This window comes from Hyla sarda, chromosome 5 (genome assembly GCF_029499605.1).
Source record: "Hyla sarda isolate aHylSar1 chromosome 5, aHylSar1.hap1, whole genome shotgun sequence".
Classification (NCBI taxonomy): Eukaryota; Metazoa; Chordata; class Amphibia; order Anura; family Hylidae; genus Hyla; species Hyla sarda.
The window spans coordinates 103,375,996-103,393,025 of record NC_079193.1 but is presented as its reverse complement, the minus strand read 5'-3'; the positions used below and the strand labels follow the sequence as shown (position 1 = coordinate 103,393,025).

Genomic DNA, 17,030 nt, shown 5'->3' with positions numbered 1-17,030 from the left:
TCTCCTTACCTCTGCACTGTCCTTCATTCACTACAGAATACTAATCACTCAAAAGTGCTTTACTAAATTGATCTTTATTCTACCTGTACATTCCAAACAAATCAGCATGAAGTGCCTAAAAGACTGAACACTACACACACTACACTACTATATTTTATTTTACTTATTGTACATAGTATCAGCACTGACAACCAGGGTGAATTAATATAACTATGGTTTACAGTTTGGTGATATAACCCACACTCAAATTCATTAGGATTTGGTCTTTGCTTATTTACAATGGGAGGGATCAACTGGCATACACCTGCTAAATTGCGTGAGCTGTTTTTATTTTATGCATTGACTTGCACCATCAGGTTATATTTTGCTCTATTTTCATGTTGTCTGCACTGGCTTTGCAATTTTTCCTGCTGTGCATGTGCAGATGTGCTGGTTAGTGTGCTGAATATATCATTTGCGCAAATATGGTGTACTTCAATAACTGACTGGTGAATGATGAATTTTACACACCAACTGTGGCCAGCACGCCTCCTGCACGGAAGAGCCTCAGCAGACCCGGGGCCCCTTACAGGAGATTGTGGGGGGTCCCAGCAGTGGGACCCCCTGCAATCAAACACTTATACCCTATCCTGCGGATAGGGGATAAGTGTATTTAGGCTGCATATGTCCTTTAATGTTGATCAAGGAGCGTCTAGGAAAGTAAGTATAAGGCTAGGTTCAGACTATGGAATCTCCGGGCAGAAAATTTCCGCCCGGAGATTTCGAGTGCGGCCAGCGCTGACTGAACCAGGCGGATTTCCGCCTGAAGAAAGAGCACCGCCATTCTTCAGGCACAAATTTCCAAGCGGATTTTCCAATTCCGCTTCACAAATTTCGAAGTGTGAATTTGTGAACTACTACACTATGCATTTTAGAAAGTGGAATTTCCACCTGCAATTTCAAAGCGGAATTGCAGGCGGAAATTCCGTAGTCTGAACCTAGCCTAAGTGTGGAGGTGTGCTATGCTGCAGCACTTTAGCAGCTTGGCCCTTGATACCTCCTTGATACCTGGCTGAGAAATAAAAAGGCAATTTTATAAACTTGTTAACCTGCGATCTCAGCTGCGGCACCCCGCTGTCATCGCTGCACAGAGCAAACTCGCTTTGTGCGTAGTGACGGGCGATAGAGGGGCCGGAGCATCGTGATGTCATGGCTCTGCCCCCTCATGACGCCACAGCCCGCCCCCTCAATACAAGTCTATGGGAGTGAGCATGGTGACCGTCACTCCCCCTCCAATAGACTTGTATTGAGGGGGCGGAGCCTTGACATCACGATGCTCCGGCCCCTGTATAGCCCGTCATTACGCACAGAGCAAGTTTGCTCTGTGCAGTGATGACAGCGGGGTGCCGCAGCCAAGATCGTGAGGGTCCCCAGTGGCAGGACCCCCGCCATCAGACATCTTATGTCCTTTACTTTGGATAGGGGATAAGATGTCTAGGGGCGGAGTACCCCTTTAAGTTTATATTCAAACAGCAGGCTTTCCGCACCAATTCAGAGTCCGCATTAATTTGGGTGGTTTCTGGCTTGTGTGGATTTCACGTGTAATCGGTGCGGACCGTGTGGTATCCGCATGCTGAATTTCTGAAGTCTGAATGGTAGTGCGGAATCCCATTGAAGTCTATTGGGCTTTAATTTGATGCGGAATCCGCATGTGGAATTCCGCATGCGGAAATTTTGCTGTGTGAATATAGCCTAAGGAGGATTTTTAGACCATTTCTCCTTGAAAATGTGTTTTTAGATCATTATAATTTCTGGGATGTTTTATGTGTGGAGCCCTCTTCAGCTAGTGCCATAGCATCTGGATAGAGTCAGGACTCTACCTAAGCCATTCCAAAACACATAACATATTTCCAACCATTCTTTAATTGATGTACTTTTGGCATTCATCTCGTTTAGTCAATTAACTTCAGCTTCAGGTCACAGAATGCTGGCCTTGCATTCTCTTGTAAAATGTTTTTATACAACTTTTTTTTTTTACCCTAATGGTCGCACGGCTTACAGGCCCTGTGGCAGAAAAGCAGCCCCTAACTGTGATGTTCTTTCCACCATTCACAGAAACTTTTGGTGTTGGTTGTCTTCCTCCAAACCATAGTATTTTATTTTTTTGTGCAAGTTTAACTGTTGTCTCATCTATCCAGAGTATATTTTCCTGCAAGCATTAAACATGAAGATTGGAAACTTGAGATTACTGCAATGTATTTCTTTTTTTTTTTTTATACTGCAGCAGCTTCCATTATATTGTTCGTCTATGAACATCAAGTCTTTCTTAATGTTTTGCTAAAAGTGAAAACATAAACAGAGATTTTTATTGTAGTATATAGAGTCTTCTTTACAAATAATCCTAAATTTATAGACAACTTGTCTCACTGTGGACTGTATACCCAGGTCTTTATCAATACCTGCATGGCCTTTTACATCTTAAAGGGGTACTCCGCTACTACAGTACTCCCATAAACTTGCATTGAGAGGGCAGGGGGTGATGTCATAAGGAGGGCTCCCGGTTTGTTCCAAATGCTGAGCAAGAGAGTACCCCTTTAATGTGTCTTGTGTAACACCATTATGATAGAACCTATGAAATCACTAGATGGATCACTAAAGGTCTTCTAGAAGTTGTTTGCATTGAATGCAGTGTCCAGGTATAGAGGAAGAGACAGTAATAGCAGGATATAGTACAATGTTTATTATCTATAGAGTGGGTGCACTTTTATACTGTGTATTTACTGAAAACCAGTATTTGCTACAAACATTGGAAACTAATGTAGTAGGTACATATTTTGAACAACAATACAGCATGTATTTATTGCAATGATGATGCTTAAAACATTTGATGAATGTAGATTCTACCAGAATTGTCAAGACTTTGTTCATGAGTCTTTAAATTACTAAACAAATCTATGTAATTTTGTGGTAATTACACATGACCATGTATCAGTGGTTGTACAGTACATACATAACAAAAAACATAGCTACTAATTTAAAAAGAATGTATATTTTTAAAATGGTGTATTTTGTTTCTATTCACCTCCTGTGGTAACTTTTTGTTTCCCACACAACAGCATCTGCAGGCATTGCAGTGTCACAGAGAAAAGTTCGACAGATCAGTGACCCTATTCAACAGATATTAATCCAGCTCCACAAAATTATCTACATTACACAGGTACGGATTGTCATGATTCATTTTATGTATTTAAAGGGGTACTCCGGTGGAAAGCAATTTTTCAGATCAACTGGTGCCAGAAAGTTAAACAGATTTGTAAATTACTATTAAAACATCTTAATCCTTCTAGTACTTATCAGCTGCTGTATACTACAGAGGAAGTTGAGTTGTTCTTTTCTGTCTGTCCACAGTGCTCTCTGCTGACACCTCTGTTTGTGTCAGGAACTGTCCAGAGCAGGAGAGGTTTGCTATGAGGATTTGCTCCTACTCTGGACAGAGAGCTCTGTGATCAGACAGAAAAGAACAACTCAACTTCCTGATAATTACTGGAAGGATTAAGATTTTTTAATAGAAGTAATTTACAAATCTGTTTAACTTTCTGGAGCCAGTTGATATGAAAAAAATTGTTTCCCACCGGAGTACCTCTTTAAGAAGTACTACATTTTCAGTTCAAGTACATCTTGATGATTATAATTATGGGTCAGTAATTCTTTTAATCCAGGACTTGTCTCCTAAAAGTACAGCGTCCATGTAAAGTTCCTTCCAAAGACCTCAAGTTGGCCAACATGGAACTTCAGGGTACTCCGGTGAAATTTTTTTTTAATTTTTTTTTTAAATCAACTGATGCCAGAAAGTTAAACAGATTTGTAAATTACTTCTATTAAAAAACCTTAATCCTTCCTGTACTTATTAGCTGTTGAATGCTACAGCAGAAATTCTTTTCTTTTTGAAACACAGAACTGTCTGCTGACATCACGAGCACAGTGCTCTCTGCTGACATCTCTGTCCATTTTATGAACTGTCCAGAACAGCATATGTTTGATATGGGGATTTCCTTTTACCCTGGACAGTTCCTAAAATGGACAGAGATGTCAGCAGAGAGCACTGTGCTCATGATGTCAGCAGATAGATCTGTGTTTCAAACGGAAAAGAATTCCCACTGTAGTGTTCAGCAGCTAATAAGTGCAGGAAGGATTAAGATTTTTTAATAGAAGTAATTTACAAATCTGTTTAACTTTCTGGCCCCAGTTGATTTAAAATAAAAAAGTTTTTCACCGGAGTACCCCTTTAAAGGAGAAGCCGCAGGATAGGGGATAAGTTTTAGATTGCGGGGGGTCCGACCGCTGGGTCCCCCCACGATCACCTGTACAGAGCCCTGGCTCTCCCCCAGAGCGGCGCGTCACGATCCCCGTCCGAATCGGGGGCCGTCACGCCTCCTCCATATATCTCTATGGGAGATCCCTTTGGTAATCTTCATCTCTCTAATAGAGATATATGGAGGGGATGTGGCGGCACCCTCTATGGGCGTGGGTTGTGACGCGCCGCTCTAGGGGATACATTTTTTAATAACATTTAGCTTGAGACTTCTCTTCTCTAAAGGTGATGGCCAAAGAAATCTAACTTTCCTGTATTTTAACAATTCCAGTTAATCTAGGAGCACAATATCACATTGGTCTAGTGGATGACAAACTATCAAAATAATATTGTATTTAACATATGTATTATTATTTTTATTGTAATTTAATTGTTATAAATTATGGTTCACAATATGAAGATGTTAGATCATGAGAAACAGAAGTCAGTATTCCATCTAGTGATTTCCTAGGTTCTATCATAATGGTGTAAAGCATAAACATTTTTCATGTGTGTTCTACAGCTTCCGCCTGCTCTTCATGATAACCTGAAAAGGAGGGTTGTCGAGCGATACAAGAAATCTCTTTTCAGCCTCCAGAGCAATCCTTACAACCTTAAAGCAGAAATTCAAAAGGTATGCCATTGTTCATGATATTTATAGATTTTCTGGTTAGTGAGAGGCATAGTGCCGAGTTTGTCTCAGATGCTGTTTAGAAGGCATTAGAAGGCTTTTTAAAAAGAACATATGAAGTTGTGATTTCAGTTGATAAATGAAGTAAGAAATGTGATCAGCCCCATGTTTATCACATTTCCTGCTCCATGTAATAAATTTGGTGCAGGTGCACAGTTTCCACCACAATAATTAATGTTAAAGTAATAATTAATGTAAAAAGACGTTCACCTACAGCACTTTCCTAGACCCCCCCCTCCCCCCATGTACTTGTAGATCTTTCAAAAGGATTTCCTTTCATTTGATGTGTTTAAATTATTAACACCATATCTCAGCTTTCTGGACAACTATGTTTTGAGCCTCTAGTATGCACAGAAAACTGTATGCACTTATAGTATTGCATTCCTGTTTAAAGCCGTACCCGTCAGATCCAACAAAAAAACATTTATTTTAATATATCACTCAGTACCTTATCCTGACCATGTACATCTACTTTTTATGTGTCTAGCACCTTTTTTTTTTTTTTTTATTACACTTTTAATTTAGCTCACTAGTCTGAATTCCTCTCAGAGGGGGTGAGGCCTCACTGTGCAGGTCTTCGCCCCCTCCCTCAGTATGCTGTCTGCTCACATCTCCCCTAGCATTAGCAAAACTACAACTCCCAGCTTGTCCTCCCTGACAGTAGCGGGACACAAGCTGACAGTGGGAGGATTTTTCACAGCTGTCAATCAAGAGAGAGGGAGGAAGGCGCCTCATGTGCGGGATCAGCAGATCTTGTTGGTGGGGGTAGGGGACGGTAATTCCCAAGCCGCTTACCAAAGTTGGTTGTGCGCCCACACACAACAAGGTAAAGTGCAGAAGGAGTAAGGAAGAAGGTCCACTGCAGCCCTCCTGGGTAAGAGTAAAATCAAAACCAAAAGACCAGGGAGTCAGGAGTTTGTCTGGCGCAGAGAGGAACCATCAGGCAGCCAAGTAAAATCAATGGATTTATTAGATGCAACGCGTTTCGCTGCGCATGCGCAGCTTCATCAGGCATGACAAGAGAAGGCTTGTAACAGGTATATATACATCCAGGAATTAACCATTAGAGTACTTTTTGAAAGGGTTGTTACATAAAATTACAAATCCACATAAAAATGTGACAATGTGTAAAAAATATATAAATAGATATAAATAAATATAAATAGACAGACAAAAATCACAACAATAATAATGAAACAATAATAACACAATGTAATCATATAAACAAATATATATATATATATATATATAATATAATTATCGCATGTGGTGTGAATATACCACCACAAGCGACTCAAGCAATCACACCGCCTAGTCTCCGGTGCGGCATTCAACAACGCAAGTTGGATATTATTTTGATATATATAGTATAAAGACCTATAAGGTGCTATGTATATTGGTTCAAAAGAGTAAAAAATAGATTTGTATATCAATGCATTATTAAATGAAAAATAAACGGTGCGGTAAAACAAATCGCAACTGACCAGAAGGTGATGTATGAACACAATTTAGAGAAAAAAATGAACTAAAATAACTAGTGCGGTATTGAATACAGCACCCGGCGAAAACGCAGGGTGTGAATATTCGTAAAGATCCAAATATACAAACATTATATAAATAAAAAATGCGAAAGTTTCTGTATGCAGAAAGCAAGGAAAAGCAAAAAGCGGAACATGAATAATAAAACATAAAAAATAAAAAATGAATACACAGTGGGGCGCTCTAGGGTGAACAGCACAGAAGGAACAACGAAAAAAATATATCAAGATATAATATTTTGGTAATTAGTCCATTGAAAGAAATGGAAAGTTTTTTAGACCCTAATTTATCAGATTATTTAACTGTATCGATACATTCATTAAAACCTTGAGGGTGCAAAGTATGTAGTTTGTGGATCCAGAAGGATTCACGATTATTTAATCTTTGTATTCTGTTAGGTAAATGAATGGACATAGTTTCTAAAATAATTAATTTCATTAATTAATGAAACTTTGAAATTAATTATTTTAGAAACTATCCCCATTCATTTACCTAACAGAATACAAAGATTAAATAATCGTGAATCCTTCTGGATCCACAAACTACATACTTTGCACCCTCAAGGTTTTAATGAATGTATCGATACAGTTAAATAATCTGATAAATTAGGGTCTAAAAAACTTTCCATTTCTTTCAATGGACTAATTACCAAAATATTATATCTTGATATATTTTTTTCGTTGTTCCTTCTGTGCTGTTCACCCTAGAGCGCCCCACTGTGTATTCATTTTTTATTTTTTATGTTTTATTATTCATGTTCCGCTTTTTGCTTTTCCTTGCTTTCTGCATACAGAAACTTTTGCATTTTTTATTTATATAATGTTTGTATATTTGGATCTTTACGAATATTCACACCCTGCGTTTTCGCCGGGTGCTGTATTCAATACCGCACTAGTTATTGTAGTTCATTTTTTTCTCTAAATCGTGTTCATACATCACCTTCTGGTCAGTTGCGATTTGTTTTACCGCACCGTTTATTTTTCATTTAATAATGCATTGATATACAAATCTATTTTTTACTCTTTTGAACCAATATACATAGCACCTTATAGGTCTTTATACTATATATATCAAAATAATATGTATATGAAACTGAAAAAAGTCTGGTTATGCCTGTAGCAATGAGTCACAACTCAGCTTTCTTTGTCCCAGAACTTGTTAAGAATGTATGAACGGTTGCTATGAGCAAATTAGACAGTTTTTCTGTTATATAAAAATTGGGAAACTCTTTGGGCATACATGTTATAATAAATATATAATATTCATTTATATTTCACACTTATAGAATCCTTAATATTTTTTCAGTTAGAAATGTTATAAAACAAAAAAACTATAACTTCCCAAGTGTAACATCAGCTATAAAACGTGTGACCCTGTGATACTGTTCCAATAGTATTTACTCACATCAGCATCCTTTGTGCCATGTAGTGCTAAATATTCAGCTTCCATAATTAATATCATCCGGTTGTCCTATGAAGAACATACTCAATCAATTTGACACCATTAGTCACTCCATTAGCAAAGTCAGCAACACCTTCATTATTAATGACAGCTTCCTCTCGCTGTCCCAAGTAGCTGCTCTTCATATATTATTCTTCTATCTCTGAACCTTTAAAAAGATTGATTTTCTTTGAAAAAAAATAAATATAAATATAATAAACACATTTTACAGAGGCATGTTACAGTTCTAAAAATTAAATGCTCACCTAATTTCCCTTTCCTCAGTCTGAAAATGTTGATATTATACCTATAGGCAGGTTTCATTAATTTATGTTGCAGGGTAACATAGAGCTTGAGCACCAAAAGCAGTAGTTTACACAGTAAATCTCTATTTCTAAGCCTACCGCTTTCCTACCTTAATCTAGAACCTGATACTCTGCCTGCTGGGGAGATGCAGTTAAAGGAAAGCTTTATTAAAGGATCTGCATTTTACAAGAACTTTTCTCTTTATTATAGGGTTTTTACAGTGCTAAAAACATTTTTAAGGTCTCTGGCTGGTTTAAAAAACGAATAGTTAAATATGTGATACTTACCTGCCAGGTTCCCTGCCACTGCTGTCCCAGTGGTGCCTGGTCTCCACTGATTGTTCTTTTTGTAAACTGTAACAATGTTTTACATTAACCCCATCATGAGGGGTTATTGCTTGTGGGACACGTTGTACCTTTTAATTATATTATATCATATTATGCTGGATGGACGGGTGTGGCGCCTGACACCTAACCGCCTAGATGCCATAAACGCTATTGAACCTGCTCTTTAAACCGTCAATATAAGGAAGGGGTTAAAGGGAATTTGTGAAGTCCCTGGACCCCCTCACACTTGCCTCAGATGTGGAGAACAGCATCCTGATGTTGTTTTCCTATGCTCCAACAGATGCCACAAACACTGTTGCTATATTTTTCTATGCTCCAACAGATGCCACAAACCCTGTTTCTATGTTTTTTTTGTTGTTGTTGTTTGTTTTATGGCAGTGATGTGAGAATTCATAATGCCTTAGAATGTCAACAGTGCATTAATCCTCTATTTAGTCATGATACAAATCTGTTTTTATATATTTAGCTGGGTAATTTCTGTATTTTTAGGTTGTACAGGGATCTCCTGAGATAATAGAATTCTTTGCTGATGACTGCCATGGATTGCTGCAGTCGTATGGAAAGTCACTGATGTCTGACGACAGGACAGGTTTGCTTAAAAGAAATAGATCCTCATAAAATAGCATCTTGAACTTTGCTTACCTCCATTTAAAGTAAATTGTAACTTATTTAAGGTTCCTGGCCCCTTGATGATTAAATTATGGTTATTAAATTATCCACAAGGTTAACAATTCAGGGAAAATTTCTTACCTCTTAGTTGATCTGATAAAGCCACTGAGATGATATACATACACAGGTATTAACAGGGATAGGGGACTCATAATCTCATAAAAAGCCTAAGCTATCATGCTCAAGATAAAATGTGAAAAATATTAGATTGAAAGCTATTAGTGCTCATATAACATTTTATTTGCAGATTTGTCATAATCAAAGCTGAGCAGATCAAAGTGCCGCTATATAAGAAAGGCACAATAAAAATGGAAATCATAAATGATGGCATAAAGCAGTAGTTTTGAAAGAATACTCTGTCAGGGAGGTCTGTGTGTATGCACACAATCATGAATGCTTTGATCTGCTGTTCTTGCGTACATAGCCTATTTGTGTTCCCACTACAAGGCCAAATAATCTAACTAAATGCATCTTCTATTAGAATGGGTACCAATATGACAGCTGGCTGTTGCTTGTCTTGTTTGTACCTGAATACAATTTGAGTGGCGATGTTTTCTGAAATTGTAAAAATTGAGGTTTTAAAAAATTGTAATTGGAAAAACATGCAGCAAACATGCATGTGAGTAAAACATATTTGTTTTCATGGTTTTAGGTAATGCCAACACCTTTGAATTTGATGGGGGAATAACCTACGAGCAACTGCAGGTTTGTTAATAATTTGTTTCTTGATTAAGTGTAAGGCCATGTCCAAAATATATTCTAAAGTTATGTTGTTCCTATTATATAGACAATCATTGAAGACATTTTAGAGGACAGTGGCTACTATAATTTAACTTCAGACAGGTAAGTTCCTTATAGGCGAATCTAAATAATTTGAACTCTGCAGGGTATTGACCAAGTGGGCTGTAAAAAATACATGTATTGGCCCTGTCCATTGCTAATACTTCAAGTATCTACCATGGTATGCAATCTGTTGCACACTGTCAACTGCATGAAGTGTGTGTGGGGGAGGGATCTTTTTCAGCAAAATAATGGCAGCTAGGCATGCACCACCTGGCTTCGGCACACCACATAAGTTGCCTTAAGGCTGTGGAATTAACAAGATGGTATGGTAGCTTGCACCACCAATAACTTTGCCAAGTGCACATTAAGGCCCACTACAACAGGGTGTCTGGGGGAATACTGTTGTTTGGATGACATACATTGCCCAATAGATAGGATGCAAAATGAATGAGGACAATACAGAGAATGCACTGCCTGTGGATATGGCCTGGCTGCTAGACAGCTTAGTGGGATCTGCAATAACAGCAAGGGTAAGGTTTTCCTCAAAATATGGGGCGTCTACACTGTCCCATGTAGCCTGTGATGTTGCTCCATGGGCCTATGTACACACGTAGTTCCAATACTCGTAGCCTGGCCACAGCTTACTATATGTTAACAAAGACAGAACCGTTCCACATTTTCTGTATCTGATAAGGTAGAAAAGAATTTTCACATATCAGAATACTGGACAGTTTTACCACCACCTATGGGCCCCCTCTGGAAGGTGTTTATCTTGAGCCTTCAGATGCAGCAATGTCACTGTCACCTGGGCCACTGGGCAATGTAACTCTAGATGAGGAGGAATCCTCTGACACTGGGCTAAAGATTATATTGTCAGATTCTTTTTTCTTCTACTGAGAAAACCTCAAACAAGTAAACCAGGCCACAAGGGCCATACTTTCCTCTAAAACCACACAAATCCTGGAAGACAGTGAGGACTTTTACTTGCTCATGTGGCTGCTACTACTACCACCAGGCACTTGACTGCTTATGCCATCTGTACTGGTGCTGATACTGCCACAAAATTCTTAATGGCGGAGGGCATCACAGGGGTGCTTTGTCCTCTACCCTGTTCAACAAGTCTTTTACCAGACGTATTTTCTATTGAAAAAGATTGAGAGATCGTTTCTATGTTTTGGGGGTGATTTGTCACTCATCTACTAGTCAACTTTAATTCCCAATGCTATCAATGCGTATTTTTGTTAAACCCAGCTACAAATACTATATTTTTTTAAATTACATTTAGAAAATAAATTTAACTTAGCTTTAGATAGCTATTCCAGGTTCAACACTTTCAAATGCGTAGTAATGTTAAACCCAGGTAGAAGTACTATATGTTTGTTTAAACCCACAAAGTACATGTAACTTGTTCGTAGAAGGCTATGCCATCTTCACAAATGTTCTTAAATGCATAGTTATGGTTTAACCCCTTAAGGACTGTTGCAAAACTACAAATCCCAGCATGCCCAAACAGCTGTCTGGGCATGCTGGGAGTTGTAGTTTTGAAACATCTGGAGGGCCACAGTTTAGAGATCACTGTGCAGTGGTCTCTAAACTTTAGACGTCCAGCTGTTGCAAAACTACAAATCCCAGCATGCCCAAACAGCTGTCTGGGCATGCTGGGAGTTGTAGTTTTGCAACATCTGGAGGACTACAGTTTAGAGACCACTGTATAGTGGTCTCAAACTGTAGCCCTCCAGATGTTGCTAGGCAACTCACCAGCTTCTGTAGGATCCAGGGAGCCAGCCGCACGATATCGCCGCCCACCGATCGCCGCCCGCAGCCTCCGCCGATGGGTAAGTGGACGTCAACGCTGGTCCCTGTTGGTTTCCCCGTTCTGCCCTGCCTATTGTGGGTGGGCAGAACGGGGAAACCAAAAGTTAACCCCCCTGCCCCTGATCTGCTGTTGGTCGTCGGGTCTATACAAGCAATAGCAGGTATAGGAGGGGTGGCACACCTGCCACCTCCTATCCCTTCAGGGGGATCGTGGGTGTCTTGGACAACCCCAATCCCCTTTATTTTCTGGGTCACCATAGACCCGTATGACCCAGGATCAGCGCAAATCGCCGGTGTGAATTCACGCGGGCATACAGGTACGTCCTGGGTCCTTAAGTACCAGGGTGTCGGGACGTACCCATACGCCCTGGGTCCTTAACAGGTTAAATACTTCATGCAGTAAATCCAATAAGGTATATAATCCAGTAATAAAGCATTGGTTAAAATTATGAGCTTTATTATAAACTATTGAAAAAACATGGGTGGCAAAAAGCCTACATTTTTATTAGGAACATGGGTGTAGGTATCCATCCATGTTTCTAATATAAATGTAGGATATTCTTCCTTAGTAGGTAGATAGGACTAAGGGTGTAGACAGCTAAGACAAAATCATGTTGATTTTAATAGATTATAATAAAGCTTGTGGACTTACTGCGTGGACTTTTTTGGAAGCTGGATATGTCCATTTGCTTGGACAGGTGAGCTGTTTTCTCTCCCTCTTATACAGAAATACTTTTATGTTCGATGTCACCCAGAAAATACATGTAACTGGTCCTTAGATGGCTATGCCGTGTTGTCTCTCAATTTTTCTAAATGCGTAGTTATGTTATACCCAGGTAGAAATACTTTAGGTTCAATTAAACCCAGGAATTACAAATAACTTGTCTTAAGATTGCTATGCTACACTCACTTTCAATGCTTTTAAATTCATACTTATGTTAAACCCAGGTAAAAATACTGTATGTTTGATAAAACCCAAAGAATACATGTAACTTCTCTTTAAATGCATAGATAGCTTTTATGAACTTTTATGAACTTTTTCAATTCTAGCATGAATTTGTAGTGCACCAATTGGACACAGCACTGCAGGGGATAAAAGTCTGAGGTCAGCCCACGGATTATTGCTCTGTTCAGCTTGCTTTGAAATTTAGTTTGATTTTTGAGGGCATACTGTAATCAATAGTTCTTGCTCTTTCTCTCTTTCTCTCTCCAAAATGGTGGCTGCAATGCAGTAAATAGACCATTATTAGCATCTTAAACCCACCCCTATTCAGTGCCGTCCTTCGCCTGGTAGCTGTACGGCAAAAAATGTAATGCATAGATTAGGTAACCTGGGGTCATGTGATCTTTCTGATAGCTGCAAGGTGTGCTGGACTACCCTGAGGTCAGGGGGGTAGGCAATTTAGTGTACTCAAGCCATCTTTGTATTACATGGACAGCCATTAATCCTATGGAGGATACATCTGACTGGCTACAGTATGAAAGGGCGTGTGTGAAACCTTCTTTATTCTTTATCTGCAGAAGCATGACAAAGAATAATTTTTCCACTCCTTTATTATAGCAATCTTTAAATGTTCTGCAACCTGCAATGGAGCTGACATCTTGTATCATGGAAATAAAGCTGATGGTGGCTTCATTTAGTAACATATAGCTTTTTCTGTTATCAATCAATCAGCCAAAGTAGATAGCTTACATCTGACAGAGGTCATTGCAAACTTAGTTCTGCCATTTGAGAGGAGCCTGACTATTGAACGCATGGCTTATCCTGTTTACAAAGACACTTAATTATATTTTGTCGTTATCATATCTGTCTTTTTCTAGATACTACTCATTCCCAGTGGGAGTCAAGAACCTTCTAACAATAAAACGATGATGGCTTTAACCTTTGCTAGACTCAATGTTGCTGTGTTTTCTCCCAACTGTAATCGTTGGTTAACTGAAAGCTGCTTAACATACACAAAATAAGATAATAAGGACTATGTAAATCTCAGGAGAAAACTTCTGAAGATGCAAGTGACTGTATTATCAGAGGAGCTGAACTTGTTATGAGATGCTTGCATTTTGAAATGCTCTATAACTAGAATAATATGGGGAAGATGTATCAAAACCTGAGCAGAGAAAATTTGACCAGTTGTCCATGGCAACTAATCAGATTGTTTCTCAAATTTGTAAAAATTAACCAAAAAATTTAATAAAAGGCACAATCTGATTGGTTGCCATGGGTAGCTGTTCCACTTTTACTTTGCACAGGTTTTGAATAACCCCTCCTCCCTATATCTTTTATATTATAATGTAAAGACTTCCTTTATTTTACTCTTTGCCCGCTGTGATAACGTACAATACAGCTTTACTGCAAATTGATGGTATCTGAACAAATATTTTGCACAGAAGAACAATGCAAATAAAATATTACATTATTTTTATTGGAATGTGGTATGTTTTTATTTATATGCTGTCTTGTGTATTGTGTGATAATGTGTGGCTGCAGTTTACCATTAGTAAATGGATGAAAGATCTGCTGTACTAAGTTTTTAGCAATTGTCACAAAGTGAAGAGGGGCAAAGTACAGGTAGGTAAAAAATTACCAACAGGTAGGTAAAGATTTACCAACTTTTCCTAAGCAATAATTTTAAACTTTATATAGAAGGTATAATGGCACATGACTTAGTTGAGTAGACATCAGTTGAGTAGACATCAAGTAGATTTCTGCTATTTTTGTTAATTCTCTATTTTTTAAGGTGTATTAAAGCCAATTTCACGGCATAGTTTGTAAATGTTAGATGGACGCTATTTTACCACTGCAAAATCACCTCTCGCTTCCTATGGCTGATACTGTCTCTCTCATACAATTGCATGGAGTAGCACCTCCTGCAGATTTGACACCTCCTTTGTGAGCTCCTCCTCTTACTCTTAATTTCAATCATCATTTCATCATTTAATTTTCTTGTGGCCACTGTGTATTAGATATAGTGGAACAGGAAATCTGTCTACCCTGTATATTTAAGTTTTTTTTAATACTTGTGCATCATTTGTGGAAATGTTTATTTTCTTTATGAATGAGCAATATCTTCCTGGTGTAGAGATGTATGCTCTAGCCCAGTGGTTCTTAACCTGGGTTCGATCGAACCTCAGGGGTTCGGTGAGTCAGTCCCAGGGGTTCGGCGGGGGTGGTCGCAACAGGACAGGCAAACCAAGCAATTGCTTGGGACCCCGAGCAGAGCCGTTGTTTGTCCGTCCTGTAGCGACGGGGCAATTCCCCAATCACTATTAACTCTCTAGCGCCTTTGTTTCCATGGGCGCACGCACGGGACATCAGTGACGTCCCGGCGTGTGCTATGTCCCGGCGGCCCTGCGTTTTTAAACTTAACTCAGGGCCGCCGGGACATAGCGCACGCCGGGATGTCACTGATGTCCCGTGCGTGCGCCCATGGAAACAAAGGCGCTGAGGACCGGAGGATAGAGAAGGAGGAAGACGCGCACTGGCCAGCTTGGTAAGTGACCAGCGGCACGTCATCCTCGGTGCTCTGACCACCGGTTCCGAGACCTACTGCTATAGCCATAGCGGTGGTCGGAGCACTGAAGTGGGCAGTACACAGGCATACAGCCTCCAGCCATACACTGTATATAGCTGGAGGCTGTATGTCTGTGGGGGAACACTGCCTACATCAGTGGTCTTCAACCTGTGGACCTCCAGATGTTGCAAAACTACAACTCCCAGCATGCCCGAACAGTCAACGGCTGTCCGGGCATGCTGGGAGTTGTAGTTTTGCAACATCTGGAGGTCCGCAGATTGAAGACCACTGGCCTACATAATGTGCGGGAACACTGCCTGCCTAATGTGGGGGAACACTGCCTGCCTAATGTGGGGGAACACTGCCTGCCTAATGTGGGGGAACACTGTCTGCCTAATGTGGGGGAACTCTGTCTGCCTAATGTGGGGGAACACTGCCTGCTTACTGTGGGGGAACACTGCCTGCCTAATGTGGGGGAACACTGCCTGCCTAATGTGGGGGAACTCTGTCTGCCTAATATGGGGCAACACTGCCTGCCTAATGTGGGGGGAACACTGCCTGCCTAATGTGGGGGGAACTCTGTCTGCCTAATGTGGGGGAACACTGCCTGCCTAATGTGAGGGAACACTGCCTGCTTAATGTGGGGGAACACTGCCATTGTTGCGAGAGTGGCACTTGCCAAGGTAAAGCTGCGCATTTCTGAACTGGTCTCTGAAAGACAACAGCAGAAGTCACACTGATTTGCAGTAAATATTCATTTTGTTTTTGTGTGAAAATCATGTTTTCATGGTTTTGTTCTATGTTCTTAATGGTTTTGTTCATTTTGTGCACTTATGTATAAATATATACTTAAATATATATCTATGTTTTGAATTTGAAAAAAGCATATTTTATTTTTCCAATTAAGAGTGGTTCAGTGAATGCTCATAAGAAAATGGTGGGGTTCAGTACCTCCAACAAGGTTAAGAACCATTGCTCTAGCCAGTCAATATGCCACCCCTTGTTGCCCCTCCCCCTCACAACAGAAGCCCCACACGCACAGGCTGTGGCAGAAAGACAGTTTGAAAGACATGATTACCTTCTTCTCCCTTCCCCTTTTTTTATTATGTCTAACTTGCATTTTGTGCCTGCACCCTGCATCTTTTTACTGACTGAAAAGGTTTCAGAACATTTTTATAGCTCCTGCAAGAAACGTACAAGCTGCTGGATAGGTTGTATTGTATTCACATGTTCTACTAATTTATGTGAAACAAAAAAATGAAATCATAATAAGCATTCTGAATATTTTATTTAGTTTAAAACTATTCCTACATCTGTGAGACCAGTTTGGCATTTTTCCCTTACTCGTGGGAAGTGTTGTCTTTCCTACCTCTCTCAGGTGATATCCACCCGCCATTATGATATTGAATACTCATATACATACAGTGAAACCTTCCCAAAAAACGAACTTTTTGAGAAGACCACCCCCTTATCTAGACCACATTTTGTGTATGATGGATTTTCAGTCCACCAGATATAATGCATAGTGCCTATTTAGAGAAGACTACCCCCTAGAAGACCACATATCTATACAATTTTGGATGGTCTTCTCAAAGAGG

General features: G+C 39.6%; 1 protein-coding gene across 9 annotated transcripts in view; it reads left to right on the top strand.

Annotated features, from left to right (window-relative positions):
* Positions 1-14,317, top strand: part of NEK10 (NIMA related kinase 10) — a 332,382-nt gene extending 318,065 nt beyond the window's left edge. For all 9 annotated transcript variants that reach the window (XM_056520053.1, XM_056520060.1, XM_056520055.1 and 6 more), the window contains 6 exons: positions 3,096-3,196; positions 4,854-4,964; positions 9,143-9,242; positions 9,975-10,027; positions 10,110-10,165; positions 13,742-14,317. In XM_056520053.1, coding sequence (XP_056376028.1) covers positions 3,096-3,196; positions 4,854-4,964; positions 9,143-9,242; positions 9,975-10,027; positions 10,110-10,165; positions 13,742-13,793 — 473 coding nt within the window. In that variant the 3' untranslated portion in view covers positions 13,794-14,317. The remainder of the gene's footprint in view (positions 1-3,095; positions 3,197-4,853; positions 4,965-9,142; positions 9,243-9,974; positions 10,028-10,109; positions 10,166-13,741) is intronic.
* The last annotated feature ends 2,713 nt before the right edge of the window (positions 14,318-17,030 follow it).